Source organism: Silurus meridionalis, chromosome 3, assembly GCF_014805685.1.
Source record: "Silurus meridionalis isolate SWU-2019-XX chromosome 3, ASM1480568v1, whole genome shotgun sequence".
In the NCBI taxonomy this organism is placed as follows: Eukaryota; Metazoa; Chordata; class Actinopteri; order Siluriformes; family Siluridae; genus Silurus; species Silurus meridionalis.
The window spans coordinates 16,154,999-16,180,063 of record NC_060886.1 but is presented as its reverse complement, the minus strand read 5'-3'; the positions used below and the strand labels follow the sequence as shown (position 1 = coordinate 16,180,063).

Genomic DNA, 25,065 nt, shown 5'->3' with positions numbered 1-25,065 from the left:
AATGCAATATTTCTGTGGTGGAAATGGTCAAGCATTGAGCAGTGTTATGTGTGAAATTTTCTAGTTTTGTAGACTTCAATTTATGCATGTCAAACATAAATTAATGCTTTAAGTTTCTGTTCCTTTAAAGAGTTGCTATAATATGAGCTGTCAATTTCCCTTTTATTTTTTTTTAAGATTTTTCTTTATTTTGTTCTTTCAGACATCTCTGATAGAAACAAATACTTCCTAATGTTTCAAAAGACAAGGTCTGCATTGTTAAGAGATGCAGATATGGATTTGCTGATGCACACTTGTGTTAAGTGTGAGTGTCAGGTGTGTCAGTGGGTAGGTTTTTAAAGAAGACCATTGAATAGTTTGGCCCACTGCTGTCTTTTCAAGTGGTTCTTCTCAGTGATGGATGGCAAAGCAATGCTAAAAGTGTTTCTCAGCTAATAGGACAGATGGTATTCGTTTTGGCAGCTGGTGGTCCGAGTGTGCTGCTAAAAGGCGACTGATTACAGGGAATCATACAAAATGGCTCTCCCTCACCACTGCATTCCTAGTGTTGCTTGAAACCAGTTATTGTACACCATTCAAGAACTGTCTTGTTTTGCCACCAGCTGCTGAAAATCATGAGAGGTTGAGATAGATGGGTCTAAAAGGAATATGAATAATTAGATATTGAATATGGTGTGATTATTATGGAAATGGAATAGTAGCTTTTAAATAATAATTATATATATACATATACATATATATAATTAAACAAAATCCATATTTGGAATTGTAATAAATCAATGCAAGAAATCACAGTAGTTGTGTTTTGTTATTTTTATAGCATGTTTCATTACAATATACAGCACACTTAATATTGACTTTGGTATAAAACATTCCACAGGAATTCTCAGACTAAATTGAAAACTATCATTTGTCACTTATTCTACAGTAGCAGTAGAAAAAGGAACCTGACCTCAAGGCAGCACATATTTAAGTGTAACTGCACTAATAACACCTTTTGTTTTTTTTTTTGCATTTCAGTACTACTGGAAAAGGTCCTAATGCAATGAGTCACATGCTGTTTGAACAAAGACATCATGTCATAGGAGGCATACAGATGGAGAATGAATACAAGCATATAAACAACTGCTCATAATACTGGTTATAATGCACCACATTAACGTTACAAAACATCACGGCATAGTGTCCATAGGATACCTTTTGCAAAAAAAAAACATGAATACAAGATTAATTTGATTTAAGACCATGTCCGTACAAAATGTTATACAAAGGAAAATGTGTTTAGCATAACATTTATGCTAAAAATAAATTACAAGGCTGAGCCCTAATTATTCACTACAGACAGCACAATTACTCAATATAGTGGTTACGGCTACCTTGCGGAAAGGGGGGGAGCAAGGCACATGGACACATGCAAGTGTGGATTACAGCAAGTGTCTACAGTTGTACCTATTTTCAGTGCTACCTGTAGAAAAAACAGCTTAGTTAACTGAAGACAAAACAACCAAACTTCTCCATAGTTTGCTACAAAAGAAAAAGACGGCTTCTCCATTACAGTACATTGAACTTTGTTTGCACAGGTTTCATGTCTCCTTTAATCTGAGGTTTAACCAGTTCATGGTTCCTATGTTTATCAAATACATAAACACTAAGCAATATTTTTATGAAAGGATATGTACCATTAGAAAACTCTGTACCAAATAAGGAAGTGTAGTGCACAGTGTTCTATACTGTACTTAAAGTGCAGTGTTTAAACAATCAGACAATTTCATCATGAACATTTTCTTCATCATCATTATCTTTGACTATTCCTTCATCAATGCTCTCCATCCTAAGTCTCTGTCCATCTAGATATCGTGGTCCTCTCGGTATTCCAATGTTGCGTACCATCAATAAACTGCTAGTAATTGATGTGCTCTCCCCAAACAGCTGTAGCTTGGCATCACTCTCTATAGCCTTCGCCAGACAAGATGCAAAGCTGTCCAGAGACTTATGGACATCGGCAGTAACCTGGACTGTCGGTATGTCGCCTGTATAAAGATATAATCAAGGGTTAGACATGGACTGTTACAAATGCACCTGGTTTCTCTAGGTTACTATATATTGTGCATGCGATTATCAAGGAAACTATATGAGACATTACTGTTTTTCTACTGATACAAAAGCGAAAAATGGTTCAAATACTTTTACGAGGTTGTTCCACTTGGTCCTCAAATGTGACAGAGCTTCTTCTTTTAAAGCCATTGCAGTGTGTGAAATGGGCTGTGTCAGATGAGTAGCTATCGAGTAGCATGATGTCTGTAGCTGAGGGAGAAAGTGTAGATTGCTCAAACGCTGAATCGCATCACTGCAATGAGTATCTCAAATCTATGTAAGGCACACGCCCCATTTATAGCAACATAGCCTGTATAAGTTTGCAAAATAAATTGTGCTCTGAAGAAAGCCTCCTTAAACTGTAATCAATGTGGGAACTGTGGGAAAGAGCAGTCAGCATACCTGAGTCTTGAGTGTAACTGAACCCAGTGTCACCAGTGCTACTGCCAGGCCCTAAGAGCTGCCCTCCTCCAACTAGCATGGCTGTCAGGTGTGGAGACATTCCCAGGTCTGAAGGAGATATTAAATGAAGACAATGTTAAGCATGTTTAAGCTGTACAGGGCATTTAAACCATCACAGCACTAAGAATGCAAAACATGCAAAATCTATATTTATCTCTGGTGACTGACCAGTTATCCGATTTGAGATGCTGAAGAGTCGTGACGTCCTGTGACGTGTGACGAATGACTCTCTGTAGTAACGGTCTCCAAAGCACATGCCCAGCAGTTCCTTTCGCACAGTTTTGTTCCACAGTCCATAGATTAATGGGTGGCATGCTGCACTGGTAAAAGATAGCCAGGATGCTAGAGTCTCCAGCTGCGGAGAAACACTCCCTTTTCCCCACAATGCCTCAGTTCCGATAACTACCACATAGGGCCCCCAGGTGACCAAGAATGTCCCCATCACTACCAAGATGGTAATGAAAGCTTTGCACTGGTTGCCTGAGTAAATAAGGCTCTTGCGGCTGCTGTTAGATGAGGTGGAGGTGTTAGAGTTCTTGCGACCATTCTTTTGCGCGCCAGACTCCTCCTGGGCAACCACCACAGTCCCACAATACACCTTACGGGCTTTGATACGAGCTACACGGAAAATAACACTGTAGCACACAAGCATAGCAACCAGGGGAAGCAAGCAGCACCAAATGACCCAAAAAGATGTATAGCCAACTTCCTTGTACCAAGCTGCTGTGCAGGTCCACTTGTAGTTATCAAACTCAAACGCTGACCAACCAAAGAGTGGCGGCAGGCAGCCTAATAAAGAGTGAAGCCAAATGTAAACAATAGCAACTGTGGCCCGATTTCCTGTGATCTTCATGGGGTAGATCATTGGATACAATACAGCATAATACCTAAGATTATAAACAGTGTTAGATACCAGAGAATAAAGTGTTTTGCATTAAAAATCTCAGACACTATGTTGATTAATTACATTTTTAATAACATTTAGCATTTATTTATTTTAAATAAAAAAAAAACCATAACCCTGATTCTATACACAAAAAATGATAAGCTATATATTACACACAAATACACTGAAACCAGACTCACCTGTCAATGGCAATGGCTCCTAGCGTAAGCATGCTTGCTGAGCTAACAAGCAGATAAAGCAAAGCCGTGAAGTTGCACCACACGACCCCAAACATCCATTCTCGCTGCAGCGAACTAACTATCACAAAAGGGAGAGTGAGCACTGACAGCAAAAGGTTGGACAAGGTCAGGCTAAACACAAACTTGTTGCTGGGGGTCAGCAGGTAGGGCTTCTTATAAAGTGTCACAACAATCAGGAGATTTCCAAAGCAGATGAGCAAAGCAATAAATATGATTGAGGCCGACTCGAGCACCATGGTCCCACTGGCACCCAAACCCTCCACCTCTGTGCCATTTCTGCTGCTGTTCATCATGGTAGGTTGTTATGCACCTGAAAAGAAAACACCAAATTAGGCAATGATCACAGTTTGGGAGCCCTCTGTATTCAGCTTCAACAGATTAAGAGGAAATACAGAATTACTGAAGTAGCTAATGAGTTCATAGAGCAGCATTGAGCTGCCAGCCAATGTAGTTCATTTAAAATCCTTAGGGATTACAATTGGATATACAAAACTGCTTTTGTTAACTGTAACCCCAATCTTTGCTATTATTTCACTTATTCAGAGATAATTTGTTCCCAGACATATGATGCAATTTGCACCCAAAAAGTGCTCCTGTACCTCAAGGCTTTTAAGAATCAAAATCATACAAGATAGAAGTTCCTGGTGCAGGCTACTCTCACACAATGCAAAGACATCTAAAATAATTTCACTGCGGATGGTTAAATTACACGAAATGAGACCAATCCAAAGATTTTAGTTCCTTCTGAGCGATCCACAAATCTCTGGAAAATTGTGGTGAAATCTCTCCAGCAAGACCTGCATTAACCCAAGAGTCACCACCCTGTGGGACATACCTGCTACAGCTTCAGTCAGGGCTGCCAGGAAACATTCTTGCAAGGTGGTTGAACAACCTCAACTGGTTGCTCCCCAGTTATGTTTTAATGGTGCTACTCCAATGCTCTCCTAGTCTGTCAAGCTACTAGTCATATCCCACGAAACCCAACTGCACCCTTATTCTGTTCTTAAGTTAATGTAATGTCTATCGGAGACATTCGTTAACAAAGTAGGCTCCTGCTTCACTACTGCATACACTGCCTATCCATTGCCAAAATCAAACACTATTTTTTGCCTCATATATAAACCTTTAGAAGTATTTCATAAGAAGGCAGTCAATCTGACAGGCAACAACAAGAACATTAAATGTCTGACATTTAACTTGCAACTTGCAATCTCAGCTATGAATAGAATGATAAATGTAATAAAAACATTTTTTTGCAAGAGGATTTTAATTTCAAATATCTCATTCAATTTCATTCCCATTGGAAACACTTCCAAGGATAGAGGTGTTGGACTTTACAATAACTCATAGCTCTGTGTCAGGAGAGGGATCCCCTTCTCTGACAGCACTATAAATAGAGACATATCCATTCTGTTCTATTCTGTATTTATTAACCATAATGTTAATGTTAAGATCCCACGAATGCAAAATAATCGACAGTCTCTCAGGTTGTCCAGCTGATGACACTGATATCTACCATGTACATTCTTTTCTTTTTTTTATTAATAGGACCGCTTGCTGTTGCACCATATGTACTTAAGTTTTTACCTCGTTAATGCACCTTAATGGGCAGTTCAGAGATTCCCACTTGAATGCACTATTTTAAACTGTGCATCATGGATTTATTTTTTTAAATAATCAATCTTTTTACCCTCATTGTTATCTTTCCTTACTATTTATCTTCTAGTCTTAATTTCCTACTACATCTTGTACTTTGTTGTATCTCTGTGAACTGGCTGCTTTGCATTACAATCTCCCTTCTGGATCTATTTATCTATCGATCTATAGTGCTTCCATCTTTTTTAAAAAGAAGTCTTATTAGTGTGGTTTCTGTGTAATACATTCTTCAATCAAAATAAAAATAGTCAAATGATGGATTGCAGATGGAAACACCTGTAGCAGTCATTGAGTTCCTTTAAACACAGATTCTTCTAACATGGTGTCAGTATAATGTAGGTTGGATGAAGTCTGATCACTTCCAACATGCTGTTTTTCATAGGCTTTTTAACTTCCGTAGCTAATAAAAAGTAAACCTCATTTACATCGAAAATACATGCCAGGAAGTAAAACCCAGACAGAAATCCTGTTATTTGAGGTTAATGTTAATGTGTTTCTTTCCTGCTACAAAACCAAAATTCATCATTTCATGCATCAGTGCCGAAAAAGTTTGGGTCAAACCTGCAAAATTAATTTATTTTTTAAAGAAGAAACTTTTTATGACCTATTTATACTAGAACTAGTGTTTTGTATGGTTTGACCAGTTTTGTGATTAAGGATTCTAAAGCGCAACATTGTGCAGGCATTATACAAGAGAAGAAACGCCGCTTTCGTTACATTTCTGCTTCTTTTGTCATTAATTGCAAAAAACAATTACACACTAACATTTCATTTTATAAGCACAGAAGTATCACAACTGCTCATTTACTTACCAGCACTCTTCTCCCAGAAAGGGAGAGAAATAGGGGTAAGAAGTTGAGGGTAAAAAGGGGTAAGTTAGCTACATTAGCTAGCAGCATTGTGTATATAAAGGAATGAAAGTTTCTCCGCGGTAGTATCGGAGAAAGCGCAGGCGCGTATATAATCTCCTCACCTCGACAGAGATGCTTCAGACTCTCACCGTCCCGTGAGAACATGGTAGAAGCCGGTTTTGGACTTTATTTCCTGAAGAAATTAGCAACAGTGTGCGATATGTGCATACATTTTCCCCCTAGGAGAGAAATCCTTCTTTGTGGTGGTCGGTGCGGAGAAAGAAGAGGGCAGTCCTTGGGTTATAATGGCGTCTGAATCCCAGGATTGAAAACTTCCCTCAATCCCTCTCCCCTTCCCACAAAGTAACACTCCTGTAACCAGATCCGGGTGGGCTTTCTCACTCCCACTCCCACTAAACTCTTACTGCTTTTGTGACCGTGTTTAAATAGGAAAATAACACGCTCCATTATTTGTATAACTCTCCAAAATCCTTTATATGTATATACATATATAATATATAACCCCAATACTTTATCAAACATCTTAAAATCGGTTGATTGAAGAACTGGTTGTGTTTGGAGCAAAAATTAACATCTGAAATCAAACCTCGGTATCGTCAAGTCGATAAAATAATATTCCCGCATTATTTTTTGCATAAGGATCATGTGCGAATCACAGCCAATCCCAGTAGCCCCCAATCCCCGCAGGCCACACATTAACTCCCCATTCTCTGTGTGCGACTTGGCCCTGTGGTTAAATCCTAAACCCCTTCCTATTGACAATGAAGTATACATACTACACAGAGTCAGCCAAGACTTTATGCAGCCAGAGGTTTCATTTAACTGAAAAATAAAGTTCAACTGCGAATTTATTCTATAGACATTTTTTAAGTTGGTTTAAATAGGGAGAAGGTGGTTGCTCTGATCAAAAGTTCCTGGTTCAAGCCCCTGCACCATCAAGTTACCACCCCTTAAGCAAGGCCCGTATCATGGCTGACCCTGTGCTCAGACCCCAGCTTTGTAACAAGCTGTGATATGCAAAGAACAAATTTACCTGTACTGTAATGTAAATGTGACAAATATCTCTAAATCTTACATATACATATGTAAGATGACATATGACATAAACCTCACCACCGGTAAAACACATAATGTCCTATGATAGATGTCATTGCTCAGTGTCACACACCGCTTTTAAAGCTATTGGCCTATGCTAGAACATAATGCTCATTTCAGAAAGCAGAGATGGCAAAAAAAAAACACACATCCCTCACTCAAGTAGAAGTACAGATAATCATGTTTTAAAAGACTGGTTAAAGGTAAAGTATTGACTGCACTTTTTCTCTCAAGTTAAAGTTAAGAAGTTTGAGCTCTGACTTATGTAAAAAGTAGCCATTACTACTACCTGTTTTAGTGTCATGCTGGTAACTGGACCTCATATCATACTAATATATTAATACAAAATAATTTTACATTTTGGTATCTAATGAATGTATCCAGGCTGATCAACTATCATATAGAACAAAGCAGAGAAACAATGATGATGATGATCAGAGTGTCTCTGTGCTCAGTCATGTTTACATCACTGACTCCCTCTGTCTCATCCACGTTAACCCAAATACTTCATGTTGCCTTCTCTCTGTGGTACATGATAGCCAGTAAATAATACACTAATGGTAGGTTGAAAAAGCCGTGCAAGGACAAGAAATAGGTTGATGGGCTGAAAACAGTGTGCTATGAGAAGAAAAAGATATTGATCATGTTACCAAATAGATTAAAACTAAAGTAATGAGAATGGTTTGAAAATGTAAGAAGTATAAAGTACAGATATTTGTGATATATTTCAAAAATCTAATGAGTAAAAGTAAAAAGTGAAAAAGAATAATAAATTGTAGTAAAGTACTGATACCATAAAAATCTACAGTAACGAAATATTTGTACTTCATTACTTCCCATCTCTGTCAGAGGCATTATGTTCATGTGTTCCTATATCACAGAAAAAAATACTTTTTGTTGCATTCATAATTTTAATACAGAATCAGTGTTATTAGATACAATATTAGATACAAATATTATATAATGAATATCCAAAACGTTTGGATTTTAAACAGTACGACAAAACAAATTTCACTTGTCATTATTAAAAATCACATCCCAGGAGTTCAACCCTCATGGTGGCAGCATTCTGCCATTTTGTAGGAAATATTCTGATAAATCTGGAAAATATTGGAGGGTAGATATAATTTTTCACATGGCTATTATTATCAGAGTTTCCCATGAATGTCTGTAAAATAAAGGAGGAAAAGATTAAATCAGGTGACTGTAAAATCATGCACCAAAAAATGTTTGATTACCCATGTTTGATGATGTACCTTTGTTTCATAGTCCTCACTGTCTGAGTACTTGTTCCATTTCTTTCCATCATCGCTGTACTCTAAAACATAAGCAGTTACAAACATCTCTGTTTTCAGTGACTTCGCTCCCTGGGTTACAATTCCTGTAATCTTCTTGACATCCTTTAGTTCTATCTGGAGCCATGGCTGTATGTCATTACTCTGTGGAGGAAAAATAATATCAGAATGTAATCAGTGAATGCATTTATAGTTGGGTGTAATCAAAATATCATTTGTGTGGTAGATACCTTGGCTTGCCAAGCATTGACCGATCCTTGCCTGTCAAGGCGAGCCAGCGATGGCTGCCACAAGCTAGAATACCAGTAGCTAGCAACAGAACTGGCTGTGATTTGATTATCAATTATATGTCCACTCTGCATTCCCAAGGGTACAGAACATCCTGCAGACATGCATGTTAGCATGTTTTAGTAACATAAGTGATTAAGAAATGACATGTGGCTAAAAGATTATACACAACTGTCTCTCATGACTATGTAAAAGTATGCTAAAATAGACCACAGAACAAGAGAGAATAAAATTATTCAATGAATGATTTTGACATCTAACAAGTGGAACTGAACTCTATGCTTACCGGAGGGACTTAACTTTAGAAGCATTATGTTTGCTTGTTTATTTAGACAGAGTTTGTTATGGGAAATTGGCTTCACGCATGCTGGGAAATGTCTGGCAGGCAAAGCTGCACATGAACTGTTTAGTATTATTTATATTAGCAGGTTGTAGTGTTACTCTTTTATTCAAAATAGTACTATGGTCTCTCATGCTGCTTTACTTTGCTCTTTTTTAAATGTTTATTATTTTGCTTTACTTTGATGAATGTTTATTTTGGAAAATTTTGACCCCAAGCCTGAACTGAGGAGCATCACAGGTTCAATTAAACAGTTTAGGCCATATTGAAAGTGGAAGTGAATATGTAAAGGAGAGTGAGTTGGATAACATATCATTGTGCAGTTTACAGTATGTTAGTCCTTGATTATAGCATATTTGAGCTGTGTGTATTTACTGTTCTTAAAATAGAAGTGCTGCAGGAATATTTCACACCTACCATCTAACTCACATCCAAAGAATTCCATGCGAACTGTTGGATGATTATATGAATGTGAGGGGTAAAGCCTCACATACCGACTAATAATAGGTGGGAAAAATGTATTCTCCTTCACTTCATGGGCTTCCCTATTGCCTTCAAAGGTCTTGGGAAGTGTAAAAGAAAAGAGGCAAAATGAGAACTTACAAATGAAGATCTTTGCTATGTATTGTAGTATAAATTAAGCAGTCGATTGCCTTTTTCGAAGTTTTGCTGTCTCCCTTATACCAACTCCATCTTTTGCGGTCTGTACTGTAGAAAATGGTGTAGTTCATAACAAAGTTAGATGTAAAGAGTTGTTTGGCTCCCTGTGTAGCTATTTTACTGATCACCACCGGCCGTTGGAAGTCTACCTGGACAGCAGGACCAATTACCTTCTTTTAACCACTTTGTAATAGGTTGCAATAAATTAGATAATAATTTGTGGACTGCCATTAGGTGATGATACCTGGATCCACTGGTCTGGCTTTGTTGTACTCCATGCATTGTATTTTCCTCCATTGTACAGTCTGGCCAAATTGGGAAGCCAATAGCCTTTAATATAAAATTAATTTTTATTGAAATGTTAACCATGGTTACTGTTAAACAATCTAAATCATGTCAAATATCATATCTGACTAGAGATGTGATTATACCTCTAGAGTCTGATGCTGTTATTTGGCTGTCTTTAATAGCTCCAGAAGTCAAACCAAGTGGGTGATCACATACTGTAAAACGAAAACAAAAAGAATACATTTGCAGTCTAGTGACAGGAGGAATTTGATAAAGATTTCATTAATGTATTCATGCAAAAACCCAGTTCACTGCATTCAAACATTGTGCTGTACTGGATGAGTTAGTTGTACTTTATTCTCTTCATGTATGGACATCTGCTCACAGCACTCATCTATTTAGATCTCACTGTTTAGCAACAAAACCGTAGATAGATAGATAGATAGATAGATAGATAGATAGATAGATAGATAGATAGATAGATAGATAGATAGATAGATAGATAGATAGATAGATAGATAGATAGATAGATAGATAGATAGATAGATAGATAGATAGATACCATTGTCTAGCACTAAAAATAGGGTCTGCATCCCTCTTTGGTGGGAAATTCCAACCTCAGACTCCAACATCCAAAGTCCTGGCTTTGAGGGCCACATCTCTAGAGTTGCAAAACCCCCTGCATAGCAGTAAAAGAAATGCAAAAAGTGTTCATTTACTAATTTCAGCAATGTAAAACAACAAAAAACATGAAAAAATGCAAACCTGGTAAAAGTGGATATACTCCCTGACGATGGGGGTCATTATGCTTGTTAAAGAAGGTTTGGCCATGAAAGTGAATGCTGTGGAAGTCTTTAGGAGAGCCCATGTTTATGACATGCCAATTTACCAGCTGATTAGCATACATGCGAAGTCCTTTAAGACTGTATATAATTCCATTAATTGCTGAAAGGAGAAGACAAAAGACAGCTGTTAAAGTATGTGTCTAGTCATTTAATTAGTTTCTATTAAGGCTTAGGGATTTTAAGAAATTCAGCAACAAAAACACTAATAGTATGAATAAAATACCATGAAATTTGATATTGTCTTTGAAATTTGGATCCATTGTTGCTTTTTTGTTTGTCTTTTTGAGAATCTCGCAGTTTTCTTCAAAGTACCAGCTCTTGTTCTCATCAAATATCATAAAAAGTAACATAAATTCTTGTTTGTCCACTGGATTTTTAGCCAGGGTGCCTGTTTTGCAAATTAAAAGAGGCCCAATAAGTCCAGAATGGATGTCTCGCTCCTGCACAAAATTAAAAAAAATTTTTTTAAAACATCTTAATGCTAAAAATACTTTATATGGTAACAATAGGGCAGTGCCATATTTGAACTTACAGGATTCACACCAGAGTAGTAGGCCCATATTCTGCAGTCAGATTCACCATTTAATGGCCCCACTTTGTTATTTACTGTCCAAATATATGTAAAAGTTGTATTGGGTTGAACTGCATCATCATACTTGTACCAATAAGGTGAATTATCATCATAATTCAGCCCCTCCATATTTTTGCTGTATGACACACCATTTGCATGCAATGAGTATGGGCGGCTGGCAAGATTTCTGAACACTATCTATAGTGAAAAACAGGGTTTTTTAGACTTTAATGTAGTTTTGAATGATCTCCTTGTAGTGAAAAGTGCAAACTCCTTATTCAGTTAGCAGATCTTACATATATGGTTTCATCCACTTCAGCCTTGATGACTGGACCCATGATGCCAAGATGCTCTTCAACTTCTCCTCGAAAGTCTGGGGTTGTAAAGGAGCTGTCCAAATATGACCTGAACAACACTTTCTTGAAAAGAGTTTGCCTCTCCTTCACCGAGGCTTTATCTTCCCTCCTTTAAAGAGAAGCAGCTAGTCACTCACTCAAAAGAACCATTATATATGACGCTTGTAAAAGGTAGGTTTGGGGACATCTATCTATCTATCTATCTATCTATCTATCTATCTATCTATCTATCTATCTATCTATCTATCTATCTATCTATCTATCTATCTATCTATCTATCTATCTATCTCTCTCTCTCTCTCTCTCTCTACCTATATATATATATATATATATATATAGTATACTTATATTTATATTTATATTTAAGTATAAGTATAAGTATTTAAAAAAAACTATTATATGTTACTGTGTTTGTGAATCTAAAAAGGTGAAATATTTATTACCTTTGTCCATAGCCTGCATAATCCCAGTTAACTTCTTCAGCAGTAATGAAGTAGACCCTGGACTTGCTGCCAGCCATTTGTAAGGAATATTTGTTAATTTCATCAAGCACATCAGTTTCTGTTTGAGGTGGTTTACCATATGGGTCTTTGTATTCAACATATTCATACTCTTCTTTCTCCTCATAAGTGGTCTCACTAAATTCCTGCTCGCCATGAGGAACATATATTTCATAGTCATTGAAGTCATTCCTAGGAATGCCTATGACTATGGCTTTTGGCATCATGTCTTCTTCATTAAAGTTTGGCTTGGCAGTCCTTGGTGTTAACTGAGAAGGCGTAAAGCCACGTGGGGAGAAGCCTTGAGGAGAGATGTCACTACGAGCTTGGGGTTTGTAGTCCTTTCTCTTTTTTGTCTTCATGCCATACCCTTTACTTGGTGTCACCCTTTGAAGATGTATTTTTTTCTTCTCTTCTTTTGCACTGTTTGGATTCTTGTCTGTTATATATTTGTTCATGTGATCTGGGAACTCCATTGACACAAGCTCATGTTTGCCATCATAGCTCCAGTTTTTTGCTTGTGTATCCAAAGGTGTGGTTAAAATGACCATAGTGTTGTTGCTGTCTTTTAAATAGATGACAACATCATCAAGACTCTTTTCAGCATCTGGTGTAACCTGCTTGGAACTGCTGTTTGACAGTAAGATGTTAGTGTGGGAGGAATTCCTTTCTGTAGATGAATGGTTGAAAATAACATAAGAAAAGGAAGTATTTTTAAGACTTTCTGAATCAAACTCTTCTGAAGACATCCAGGGGTTGCTGACATTTGGGTTATTTTTTTCATTATGTGCATCGTCAGTGAAAGGAACTCTGGAAGAGAATGTAACATTCTGAGGCAAGTTTGATTTCTCTGTGCTTTCACTTCGAAAGTGTGTCTCAGTATCATACATTGTGTTGTTGGAAATACTGGAGTCTGGTTTAGTGCTGTTAGTTCCTTGAACATCTGGGTATGGTTGGTCCTGGTTGCTAGTAAGCTCTCTGAGCTTATCAAGGGTACTTTCTATTTCTTTATTTTCTATATTTTCCTGTACTAAAAATTTACTTGTGTCCACTTGTGTGCCATTTAGTTTTTTGTCTTTTTCTAATAAAAATTCAAAGTAAACTTTAGTGTCATTTAAATCTTTATCTTCCTTGAGTAAAAATGTGTGGTTCTCTTGGGGGCCATTTAAATCTTTTTCTTCCTTGAGTGAAAATTCATAGTCCATTCGAGTGCCATTCAATTCCACTTGGGTGCCATTTAAATCTTTATCTTCCTTGAGTAAAAATTCATAGTCCAATTGGGTGCCATTTAAATCTTTATTCTTCTTGAGTGAAAATTGATAATCCATTTGAGTGCCATTTAATTCCACTTGGGTGGCATTTAAATCTGTATCTTCCTTGAGTGAAAATTCGTAGTCCATTTGGGTGGTATTTAATTCAGCTTGGGTGCCATTTAAATCTTTATCTTCCTTGAGTGAAAATTCATAGTCCAATTGGGTGGCATTTAATTTCACTTGGGTGCCATTTAAATCTTTATCTTCCTTGAGTGAAAATTCATAGTCCTTTCGAGTGCCATTTAATACTTTGTTTTCCTGAAGTACTAATTCGTGGTCCATTTGGGTGCCATTTAACTCAGTACCTTCCCCAAGTGAAAAGTTATAGTCCACTTGGGTGCTTTTTAACTCTTTATCTTCCTTAAGTGATAATTTGTAGTCTCCTTGAGTGTCATTAAATTCTTTATTATCCTGGACTAAAAAATCAGTGTACACTTGGGTGCTATTCAGTTCTTTGTCTCCCCCAAGTGAAAATTCAGAGTCCACTTGAGTGGCATTTAATTCCTGATTGACCTTTACTGTAGTGGTTTGAGTGGTATTGTTCAACATTTCCAAAATAGGGAGTTCGGTGGGTGAGATGCTATATTCAACTAAATGCTCATGGCTATTTGTTTCTGTTTGTTCTTCATTATCCAACAGCACAAACTCTTTGATATCATTAACATCTGTAATGCTAATTTGAGGGTTATGAGCAGGTACATTGTAAATATATGTGTTGTCCCTTGATGTGTCATTGTCATCTTCCAGCTCCACAGAGTTCAGCATAACCACTTCTAGGGTCTGTATTTCTGTCACATTCCCTTTAGAAATATGTGATATTTGTGTTGATTGCAATGGCCTTATAATTTCTTCTACTAATGATGTATTGTGTCTGTTTTCTGAGGTGATTTCACTGTCAATATTTTGTGGAAGTGAGACATTATTGGGATTAATGGTGATAGTTTCACTGATTGTGGAGTTAGTTAGAGTCAGCTGCAGAGATGATATGATCAATGACTCTGTTGTATTTTCATTTTGAAAAAGATTGTTTTCGTTCAGATCTGAGAAGTCTAACAGTTCCATATCATTTTTATTTGAATTATTCATTGACCTTATTCCAAGAAGCATGGCATAATCATCAGTATCTGAATCAGCATCCACAGTTAGGATTGGAATTTTTGATTTCTCCTTCTGTAACCCGGTCTCATTTACAGGTTCCCACTTAATGAAGGTCTCTGGTGCCATATCATCATAGCCATCATAATTCTGACTTTCCACTATATAATCCCTAAAGCATTCAACGTCCTGAAACTTCACTCTTAATCCTTTTTGGGTTTCATGTGTGTTCAATGATGCCATTAACCAAATTCCTTAAAAATAAAAATAGAGGGGGTAAGTAGAAGTGTAAACATTAATAGTAAATGACTATACATTTTTTATAACACCACAAATCCAAAAAGGTTGGGACATTAAGTTAAATGTAAACAAAAAAGAATGCAACAATTTGCGAATATTATAAACCAATATGTTACTCACAATAAAACAAACAAAGAAACATCAAATGTTAAAACCGAGAGAATAACATTTTAAGGAATTTTTGAATTGATGACTGCAACAGGTTTAAAAAAAAAATTGTAACAGAGCCATATGTAGCATCACGTCTACTGTCCATATACATCTGAGAACTGAGGAGACCTATTGCAGAAGATTTGGGAGAGGAATGCATCTGTTTCAGGATTCTAGCTGCCTAACAGTTCTGGGTGTCCTTTATTGTATGTTTTGTTTCATGATGCTCTAAATGTTTTTAAATAGTGAATGGTCTAGACTGCAGGTAGGCCAATTCTGGTCTTGAACTCTTCTACTACAAAGTCATGCTATTGTAATAGAGGCAGTATTCAGTTAGAATTGTCTTGCTCATATATATCCCTTTAAAAAAGCATTTTCTGGATGGGAGCATTTGTATATCCTGCATTGATAGAGCCTTTCCGAACATGCAAGCTGCCCATTCCACAGGCATTACTGCAATTCCATACATTTAGAGAAGCGACATTTTGAACTGAGTGCTGATAACAAGCCAGATGGTCCCGCTGATCTTTAGTCCGGATTACATGGTGTCCATGGTTTCCCAAAAGAAATAAATATTTAGATTCATCTGATCAAGCCATCAAGTTCAAAATTACCTTATTGTTCCTTAAAATGGCACATTTCCTCAGTTTAATTGGTTGCTATGTTCTGTTTTAAATAAAATATGGGCTTATAAGATTTGCAAATCATTGCATTCTGCTGTTATTCCCATTTTACACAGTGTCCCAACGTTTGTGGAATTGGAGTTGTAATGTTAAATATATGAGGCATACTGACCAACATTAGCCATATTCATTGAGATCGTTTCTCCTGTCATGGGGAACAGACTGAGGATGTCCTCCTCTCTGTTGTTCAGCTCAAATGTGTGTCCATAAAATGTGGCTGTTTGGATGTCATCTTGTTCACCAACACTAGACACATGCCAAGTTGCAATCTCACCGTTGCAGAACCCCAGGATTTGTCCGCTTTCATACACATAACCGTTAATTGCTGTGAAAGATAATTAAATTATGATGAATAAATATGTTGATCAAAATGCTTGCTTACTATGCATACAAATCTACTCACTGTGCATAACATTTGAGTTATAGAACTCTGGGTCATCTGGTTTTACATTTTTTGGTTCCCCACAGTATGTGAGGATGTTCTCATTTATGTACCAACTTTTATTTTCATCAAAAACTGCAAACATAGCATGCTGCTCCTTGTCTGCTCTCAGCTGAAAAATGGAGCAACCATTTTGTAAGCAACACAGTATCAGTTGAATCAATAATGGTTGTCACTTGAGAGAAAACTTACTTACAAAAATTTTATACAACTACAATAAATTACCTGAACATTCCTGGTACTAAGGGACTGACTTTTGCAGATAAGAAGTGGTCCAACAAGACCTGATGCAATGTCTCGTGGAATGTCCACTGCACTATGGTACATCCTGGTGAGACACCTTGAATCACCGGGTAATGGTTCATCTTCCTCAATGACTCGCCATACATACGTATAAGTCTCCCCTGGTTGCACAGCATGGCTCTGTTGCCCTTTCAGATTATATAAGCCATTCATAAAAGTCTCATCATTTTTGAAAATAAAAAAATATTATATCTTCCTGAGTGTGTATAAAGAAAATGTAAACTGATTTAAAATGAACCTAGAGTATCTCACAAAAGTGAGTACACCCCTCACATTTCACAACCATTTTATCATATCTTCTCATGAGACAATACTATAGAAATTAAACTTGGTTATATGTTAGAGTAGTCAATGTGCAGCTTGTACAGGAGTACAGATACTGTCCTCTGAAAATAACTCAACATACAAACATTATTGTCAAAATAGCTGGCAACAAAAGTGAGTACACCCTAAGTGATATATATATATATATATATATATATATATATATATATATATATATATATATATATATATATATATATATATATATATATATATATATATATATATATATATACATAAACAGTACTGTATATATTTATTTATAATGATATTGTCAAGAAATAAAAAACAAAACAAAACTGTAATTTAATTACATTAGTAAATGAAACATGAATATGAGATTACTCAAATAACTTTTATTTCTACCAGAATTTTTAAATGGTGAACTTTTACTAACCTCCCTCAGGGTAATTGGCTCCCTCTGCAGCTTTATCAATAGTTAATCCATGAGGATAAATACTGTATGGACGTGATGCTTTGTTTTTGAACACAATCTGTAAACAGAGACAAATAAATTAGCATAATTATTTATTATCAAAAAGGTCAACAGTCTACATGACCAAAACGGTAGTTAAAAACAGAATAATTTTTTTTTATAATATTGTATTTGTGCTGGATTTTTTTTATATATACCTTTATTATGTCTCGGATCTGTGCTCTGATCACGGGACCAAGAATTCCCAACTCCATTTTTCTTTGTTTCTCTTCTGCCCTTTCTTTAAATGATTCATCGGTATACTGGGTGAATACAGCTTTTTTATATTTCTTACCAATCCTCACTGAACCCTGTTTTAAGTATGTGGATCGAAAATTCCTGTGTGAGAAGTAACAAGTTAGATGTGAGTGCAATGCCGATTGGTAATTGTTTAATAGTGATCGGTGTGTACCTGTCCACATTATCTGGCAAATTTGGTGCATAGTCCCAAATGATCTCCTCAGCTGCGATGTAGTAAATCCATTCTTGACTTTCTCGCTTTTGTTGCATTGTGAGCTTTCGCTTTGGTGCAGTAAACTCTTCACATGTATTAACAGTCAGAAAACCATGCATGCCAGCTGAAATCAGTTGAGAAAGAGTAGTCCAGTTCTTGTTATATTTACACTGGCGATCAAAATTAGAGAACAATTTATAAACAATTCAACAATTCTGAAATAATGTCATTTTTACTGCTCAACAGTTGAGGGAGTTTTTGTCCTGTCTATACCATGCTACCAGAACACCTTTTCCACAAAATAACTAAGGCATTTAAAAAAAACATTATTTTGCAATAAACTCCTTCAACTGTTGAGCAGTGAAGATGACATTATTTCAGAATTGTTCAATTGTTTATAAATTGTTCTCTAATTTTGATTGCCAGTGTATATTGTAAAGGTGTGATTTTTAATAATAAAAGGGTTTGTTTAATAGGAGCTAATCACTGCAAATTGGAGTGAATGTACTGGAGTGATCATGTCTGTAAAAGCTTTACACACTAATTACAATTATAGATCATAGATAATCCGAGCTAGATCACTTCTGATATACAATAAACAGAATTTAAGTGAATAAAACCAATCATCAATCAGGCAAAATCTATAAAAAATACCAGTTTATTTAGGCATAAAACCAGCAAGCTTTTGCTTAACAGCTGAAGCTAAAGAAAAAATGTAACCTTCCAGCATGTTCACCACCCAGCACAAAACAAATAAAAAAATAAATCTGTTTTTTTAAATGGGAAAGTCAGAGCCCAGGTCTTGAAAACTAGCAAATGTACCTGAAATGGCTTTGAACATTGCATGAGTTCTCCATACAATACATTTTTTTAAGCATTTGTGTAAACAACAGGGGAATAAAATAGCAAAATCAAGATGGGCTAAATTCAAATACCTTTACCATAAAGGACCATATGGGGTGCTGTATTACAAGTAAAAGTAGCTTTAGCATAGAATCACTTAAGGGCTGGTGCACACACACATGCAACCAGGTTTTGTTATTCTTTCAATTTTCCTTTCATAAAACATTCCTATTTGGTTTTATTGGAATTTTGTTGGTTGCTAAATAACCTTTTATCAACTGGATTGTTGTCTCACCCGGCCTTACCTTCCAAATGTTTGCTAATGTGAGATGAGAGAAGCCAGCGACCAGGGTAAATGGCCCCCATCTCTGCACTGGTAGCTGTGCCACTGATAATGCCAACTGAAGACACCTTGTGTCCATTGTGCTGTAGAACCTGTCCATTGAAGTGGACAGAAAAAAGCTCTGGCTCAGAACTCATACCAATCAAGTGCCAGGATACCTTGGAATGTGCACACGTATTAAGACCTGGAATATATAAAGAGAAATATTTCCAGAGAGCAACAAACTCCTACAAATTATTGATATTACATTGATATTAACAATTGAAAATAATTGATCAGTTTACCAGGAACAAGGCCATTTGTAAAGCCATTGATAGTGTACTTTACATGCTCCTTAAATGCATTCCCTTTGCTGTACCAGGTGTTGCTTTCATTAAACACCCCAAACAACAAAGAGAATTCCATATGGAAATGAATCTGCTTTCCAGAATCATCAAGACTGCCTGTGGAGCAAAGGAATACATCACAGGCTGACTGATATCTAGAATAAAAAAACATTATCTGTAACCCGTAGATTGTCTAGTTTTTCTGACCATTAAAATCAAAGAGCTCAGTATTGATGAACTGAATGACATTGTTTATAATAAAAATGTTAGCAAATAAATAAACATACCATGCTTACAAATGAGCAGTGTACCAATCAGTCCTGTGTTGTAGTCCTTAACAATATCATTATGTGAGAAATAAATGTATGTAAGGCATGGGGGATCTTTAGCTTGTGGGGCCACCTCTGTAGTCACTTCCCAGTAGTATGTGTGCTCTTTGCCAGGATATATGACATCATCCTCTTTCTCAAACATGGACGTGTTGTCAAAGTACAAAGATCCTAAAGGATTAAAGATTTGCAGAAACAAATGTTAATGTTTTGCTTTCTGTGCATTTAGCAAAGCGTCAGGAACAAAAATAAGGTCGAAAACAATCTTTTATTTTTACCTTTTTTTTCCTTTTAGCAATTTGTTTACTCGGTTGAGCAAATAACAATTTAATAACTGAGAGTTGGCCACATTATGGTGGATAAGTTATTTATCTTTTTTTTCACTGCAATTATTTTTACACATTAAGAACACAATATTCATGTGAGCAACGAAAAAATAATCATTTAATAATTAAAACAGAGTTTTGAATTAGTATTAGTATTTTAGTATTAAGGTTTTTAAGTCTTCAATTTGGACTTAGGTACAGCCTGTGGTTAATATGTATGACAAAGATAAACACTTTAGTTTGTTTACTCAACTGTACAAACTGGCACTGAAAACGTACACTTTTCTTAGCAATATTTTTCTCATTTTAATGTTGCACATATTTCTATATACACTGACTGACTATAGCTAGCATAATGTTTCTATTCATGTTATACATTTAAGATATTGGTATTCTAACCTTCAGACTGTTTTCCATATGCAACCCCATGTGGATGGATAGTACAGGGATGATCTGCCATGTTCCTAAACCTGACAATTATGGTGTCACCAACTTGACCACGGAGTGTGGGTCCCAGCAGCCCTGAAAACATTTTTTTGCAAATAATGACTAAATTAATGCACATTTAAATAAGAACTGCCACCTTATGCAAGTAACTTGAATACCTGACCATGTAGTTGTTTTAGCCTCTTGGAAACCTGGGTCATATTCCCTGTACACTGTCTTTTTATAGATGGGACCTTTGCTATAGAACCCCCCCCAGAAAAGTCAGAGAAGTAATGAAAATATGTTATTCACTGTCACAATTCAGATTAAGCACATTCAGCACATTCTACCTTAAACACAGTCACCAATATTAGTATTGACTGTGCTCTAAAAGGGCACATACAAAGCAGCTCTGTAAATGATATATTCTTTTGATGTTTACAAACTAATTAAAAATTCTAGCACATGTAGCGATTCTATTTCATATTTAATATAATAATATTTTTTACATACATGTTTTTTTTTTACATTTATTAACATACAATTCTAGATTATTCATGGTATATATTAAAACTAAAATGTTTCATTTGATAGTTTTAAATTACATTATTTTAGTTCTAATAATAATAATAATAATAAAAATGAAGATAAAAAGATAAAAATGGGTAAAAACTGATCCAAAATGGATTCAGTATCACACAGACATGAAAAATAATTCATGACTGAATTTAAAACTATCTTGGCATATTTACAGATAATAGTAAAATACCTTTCAGTCCCATTCGCTGTATAATCCCAGTTAATGTTAACAGCAGCAATATAATAGTGTCTCTCCACTGCTGTTGCACACTGACTCAGAAAAAACAATAGGGCCAAAAGATACAAAGCATCTGGCCAAAGTGAAAACCTCATATCTATGTCCGGAGCTCCAGGTAAGGAGCGTCTGTTCAAGTGTGCAGTAACTTCTAAACTATCAGTAAAGATTAGCTTTATAGATTCACATTCACTCCCACAGAAGCCACACAACTCCCCCCCCCCAACCACACACTATTAGGCAATAATCCATGTTCTCTCATTCTTTCAAATCTTGCAAAATGGCAACTCTTAATCATGATTTGTATATGTAATAAGTGTTTAGTCAAAACTATGGTTTACTGAATAGTATAATAAAAACTATATATATATATATATATATATATATATATATATATATATATATATATATATATATATATATATATATAAGTACTTTGAGAGTGTGACCCTTTTGTAAATCTAAAATTCAGACAAGTTTTCATGAAGAACAAGGTCAGTGCTTTCAAAGCAAACAGGAACCTAAAATGCCTGTTAAATCTATTAAGATCATCACAGTTATTAAGTAAATCTAAATTCCCAGAATTACATCTACATTAACTGTATCACATCAAAGAAACACAACACAACAACAACAGAAAAATTAATATGAACTTAAACATTAAAATCAACATTAACTTACATTAACGTAATTTAAACACTGGAATGACAAATAAAAAAAATAAATGTTGATAAATTAGATATATCTTTTATAAATGTTTAAGTGCAAACACTCCCAGACAGCCATTTAACCAAAGAACACACTGTCTGTTCTTACAATTGTGTTCTGAAACGTTGAAGGGGCTGATGTTCATCTAACCATAGTGGTAAAAGATGCTTAAAAAAGCTTAGAAGGGTCTTTTTGTTTGTTTGTATTGTAGAATAGCTAAATTTTAGCTCAATTATAATTTTTTGTTATAATAAAAAAGCCACAAACTTTATACAAACCCGATTCCTAAAAACTTGGGACACTGTACAAATTGTTAATAAAAAAGGAATGCAATCATTTATAAATCTCATAAACTTATATTTAATTCACAATAGAATATAGATGACATATCAAATGTTGAAAGTGAGAAATTTTTAAATCATTTTGGATTTCATGAGAGCTACACATTCCAAAAAAGTTGGGACAGGTAGCAATAATAGGTCGGAAAAGTTAAATGTACATATAAGGAACAGCTAAAAACTAATTTGCAACTTATTAGGTCAATTGGCAACATGATTGGGTATAAAAAGAGCCTCTCAGAGTGGCAGTGTCTCTCAGAGTCAAGATGGGCAGAGCTTTACCAATTCCCCCAATGCTGCAGCGAAAAATAGTGGAGCAATATCAGAAAGCAGTTTCTCTGAGAAAAATTGCAGAGTTTGAAGTAATCATCATCTACAGTGCATAATATCATCCAAAGATTTAGAGAATCTGGAACAATCTCTTTGCATAAGGGTCAAGGCCGAAAAAATGCTCAGTTCAGAAGCCCGCATCTCTGATGGTATGGGGTTGCATGACTGCGTGTGGCATGGGCAGCTTACACATCTAGAAAGGCACCATCAATGCTGAAAGGTATATCTAAGTTTTAGAACGACATATGCTCCCATCCAGATGTCGTCTCTTTCAGGGAAGACCTTGCATTTTCCCACATGACAATGGAAGACCACATTAGATTAGATTAAACTTTATTGTCATTACACATGTACAAGTGCAAGGCAATGAAATGCAGTTTGGGTCTAACCAGAGTGCAATAACAGCAAGTGCAGGATATACAGTTTTTACATGATTTACATAAGATAAATAGAATGGAATATAGGACTATAAACAGTAATTTACAGATGTATATGTACTATTATTATACAGATGAATATATATGTACTATGAATATAATATACAGATGGATATATATGTACTATGACTATGAATATACAGATGAATATATACTGTATGTACTATGAATATAATATGCAGATGAATATATATGTACTATGCATATAATATACAGATGAATATATATGTACTATGAACAATACTATACAGATGCGTATATATGTACTATGAATACAATATACATACTGGATCAATTACAACATCATGGCTGCGTAGAAGAAGGATCAGGGTAATGAAATGGCCAGCCTGCAGTTCAGATCTTTCACCCATAGAAAACATTTGGCGCATCATAAAGTGCGACAAAAAAAGACTTAAGACAGTTAAGCAACTAGAAACCTGTATTAGACAAGAATGGGACAACATTCCTTTACCTAAACTTGAGCAACTTGTCTCCTGAGTCCCCAGATGTTTGCAGACTGTTATAAAAAGAAGAGGGGATGCCACACAGTGGTAAACATGGATTGTCCCAACTTTTTTGAGATGTGTTGTGTTGATGCCATGAAATTAATTAAAATCAACTTATTTTTCCCTTAAAATGATACATTTTCTCAGTTTAAACATTTGATATGTCATCTATGTTGTATTCTGAATATAATATTGAAATTTGAGACTTCCACATCATTGCATTCTGTTTTTATTCACAATTTGTACAGTGTCCCAACTTTTTTGGAATCGGGTTTGTAGAATGTATTTATTAAGTATTACTTTATATTACTCAAAGCTTAAACTTTAGATAATCCTCTAAATGTGTCATGGTAATGTGTCAAGTTGTACCTTTTATAAATGTGTTACTATTCAAATAGTAATTACTATTTATTTACCAAATCTATGAAAGTTCCAGAGTTACATTTACACAGGCTTTTGACCTACAACATTTTTTTTAATGTTTTTATTTTTTTTATTTTATATATTCTTTATTTTTTGTAATTTTTGTCTACTTTCTATTTTAATTGAGTATAAAAGATATAAGCAACTTTTACTCTCCATTCAACTACATTTATTATCCAAAATATGTACTTTTTACTTACTGTATTATATTTGACAATGACCCCCTTCTCACTCACTCCTCTACCTGCATCTTCTAACTGTGAGCAACTTTTTAACACCACTTGCCTCATTTTCAATCCAAAATAAGCTTGAATATATTCCAAGTCTCTGAGACTGAGAGTTGAATCAAATCACAGTCAGCACTGAACATTTAGTTTTTATTCGAATTAAAATTATTATTTTTTTAATTGTATTTGTACATTGAATACTAATGGTTCGTTGTGACATGGTGATGTAGTTTTATGTGTTAGTTGAAGATACAATTGTTTCTTTTTGGCATGTTGAATAGACTTCCGTGTTGATCGCGGTTAATGCAGGTTTGAGGTATACAATTTGATTTGTATTTTAGGAAATTAAATAAAATCTAGTGCATCTTTGGGACTAAGTTCAATATGAGTAACATACTCAAGTACTGTTCCAATCAAATTCTCTAAAACATTTTCTCAGGTCATATTGGAATTGGTTAATTTTAACTTGTAATGGTTTGGACATGTGCAGAGAAGGGACATGGGGAATATGGGGTAGGAGAATGCTAAGGATGGAGCCACCAGTAAGGAGGAAAAGAGGGAGGCCAAAGAGGAGGTTTATAGATGTGGTGAGGGAAGACATGCAGGTAGTTGGTTTGAAAGAGACAGATGTAGAGGACAGGGGGGTATGGAGACGGATAATCAGCTGTGGCGACCCCTAATG

General features: G+C 35.5%; 2 protein-coding genes across 3 annotated transcripts; both read right to left on the bottom strand.

Moving 5' to 3' along the window:
- Nucleotides 1–165: 165 nt before the first annotated feature.
- gpr161a (G protein-coupled receptor 161a) lies at nt 166–6,625 on the bottom strand. The gene is made up of 6 exons (XM_046844762.1): nt 6,332–6,625; nt 3,643–4,012; nt 2,725–3,443; nt 2,497–2,604; nt 2,185–2,304; nt 166–2,030 (listed from the first exon to the last, which is right to left on the bottom strand). Exons 2-6 carry the CDS (start codon nt 3,993–3,995, stop codon nt 1,759–1,761), a joined length of 1,572 nt encoding a protein of 523 aa, XP_046700718.1. The 5' UTR covers nt 3,996–4,012; nt 6,332–6,625; the 3' UTR covers nt 166–1,758.
- A 1,604-nt stretch (nt 6,626–8,229) lies between these two features.
- f5 (coagulation factor V) lies at nt 8,230–21,569 on the bottom strand. Of its 2 annotated transcripts, XM_046839443.1 has the most exons (26): nt 21,370–21,569; nt 20,780–20,859; nt 20,574–20,696; nt 19,807–20,019; nt 19,478–19,636; nt 19,156–19,377; nt 17,966–18,131; nt 17,712–17,892; nt 17,476–17,572; nt 16,677–16,882; nt 16,413–16,563; nt 16,122–16,334; nt 13,913–15,130; nt 12,412–13,717; nt 11,909–12,077; nt 11,574–11,810; nt 11,265–11,481; nt 10,962–11,141; nt 10,759–10,875; nt 10,340–10,411; nt 10,153–10,238; nt 9,902–10,057; nt 9,666–9,810; nt 8,851–9,002; nt 8,582–8,764; nt 8,230–8,493 (listed from the first exon to the last, which is right to left on the bottom strand). In XM_046839443.1, exons 1-26 carry the CDS (start codon nt 21,510–21,512, stop codon nt 8,350–8,352), a joined length of 6,336 nt encoding a protein of 2,111 aa, XP_046695399.1. In that variant the 5' UTR covers nt 21,513–21,569; the 3' UTR covers nt 8,230–8,349. The 2 variants fall into 2 exon arrangements, with proteins under 2 accessions (XP_046695399.1, XP_046695389.1); XM_046839433.1 differs by having other exon boundaries at nt 12,412–15,130.
- Nucleotides 21,570–25,065: the final 3,496 nt, after the last annotated feature.

What these genes read in the sequence shown, in the direction of transcription:
- gpr161a (XM_046844762.1), bottom strand. Translation starts at nt 3,995, where the DNA reads ATGATGAACAGCAGCAGAAATGGCACAGAGGTGGAGGGTTTGGGTGCC. An exon ending in CAGTTACACTCAAGACTCAG is followed by an intron (nt 2,305 to 2,496) that starts GTATGCTGACTG and finishes TTTCTCCCTCAG; the next exon opens with CTACAGACATCATGCTACTC. An exon ending in AGTGGAACAACCTCGTAAAA is followed by an intron (nt 2,031 to 2,184) that starts GTATTTGAACCA and finishes ATCTTTATACAG; the next exon opens with GCGACATACCGACAGTCCAG.
- f5 (XM_046839433.1), bottom strand. Translation starts at nt 21,512, where the DNA reads ATGAGGTTTTCACTTTGGCCAGATGCTTTGTATCTTTTGGCCCTATTG. An exon ending in TAACTCAAATGTTATGCACA is followed by an intron (nt 16,335 to 16,412) that starts GTGAGTAGATTT and finishes TATCTTTCACAG; the next exon opens with CAATTAACGGTTATGTGTAT. An exon ending in TATGCAGGCTATGGACAAAG is followed by an intron (nt 12,078 to 12,411) that starts GTAATAAATATT and finishes TTCTCTTTAAAG; the next exon opens with GAGGGAAGATAAAGCCTCGG.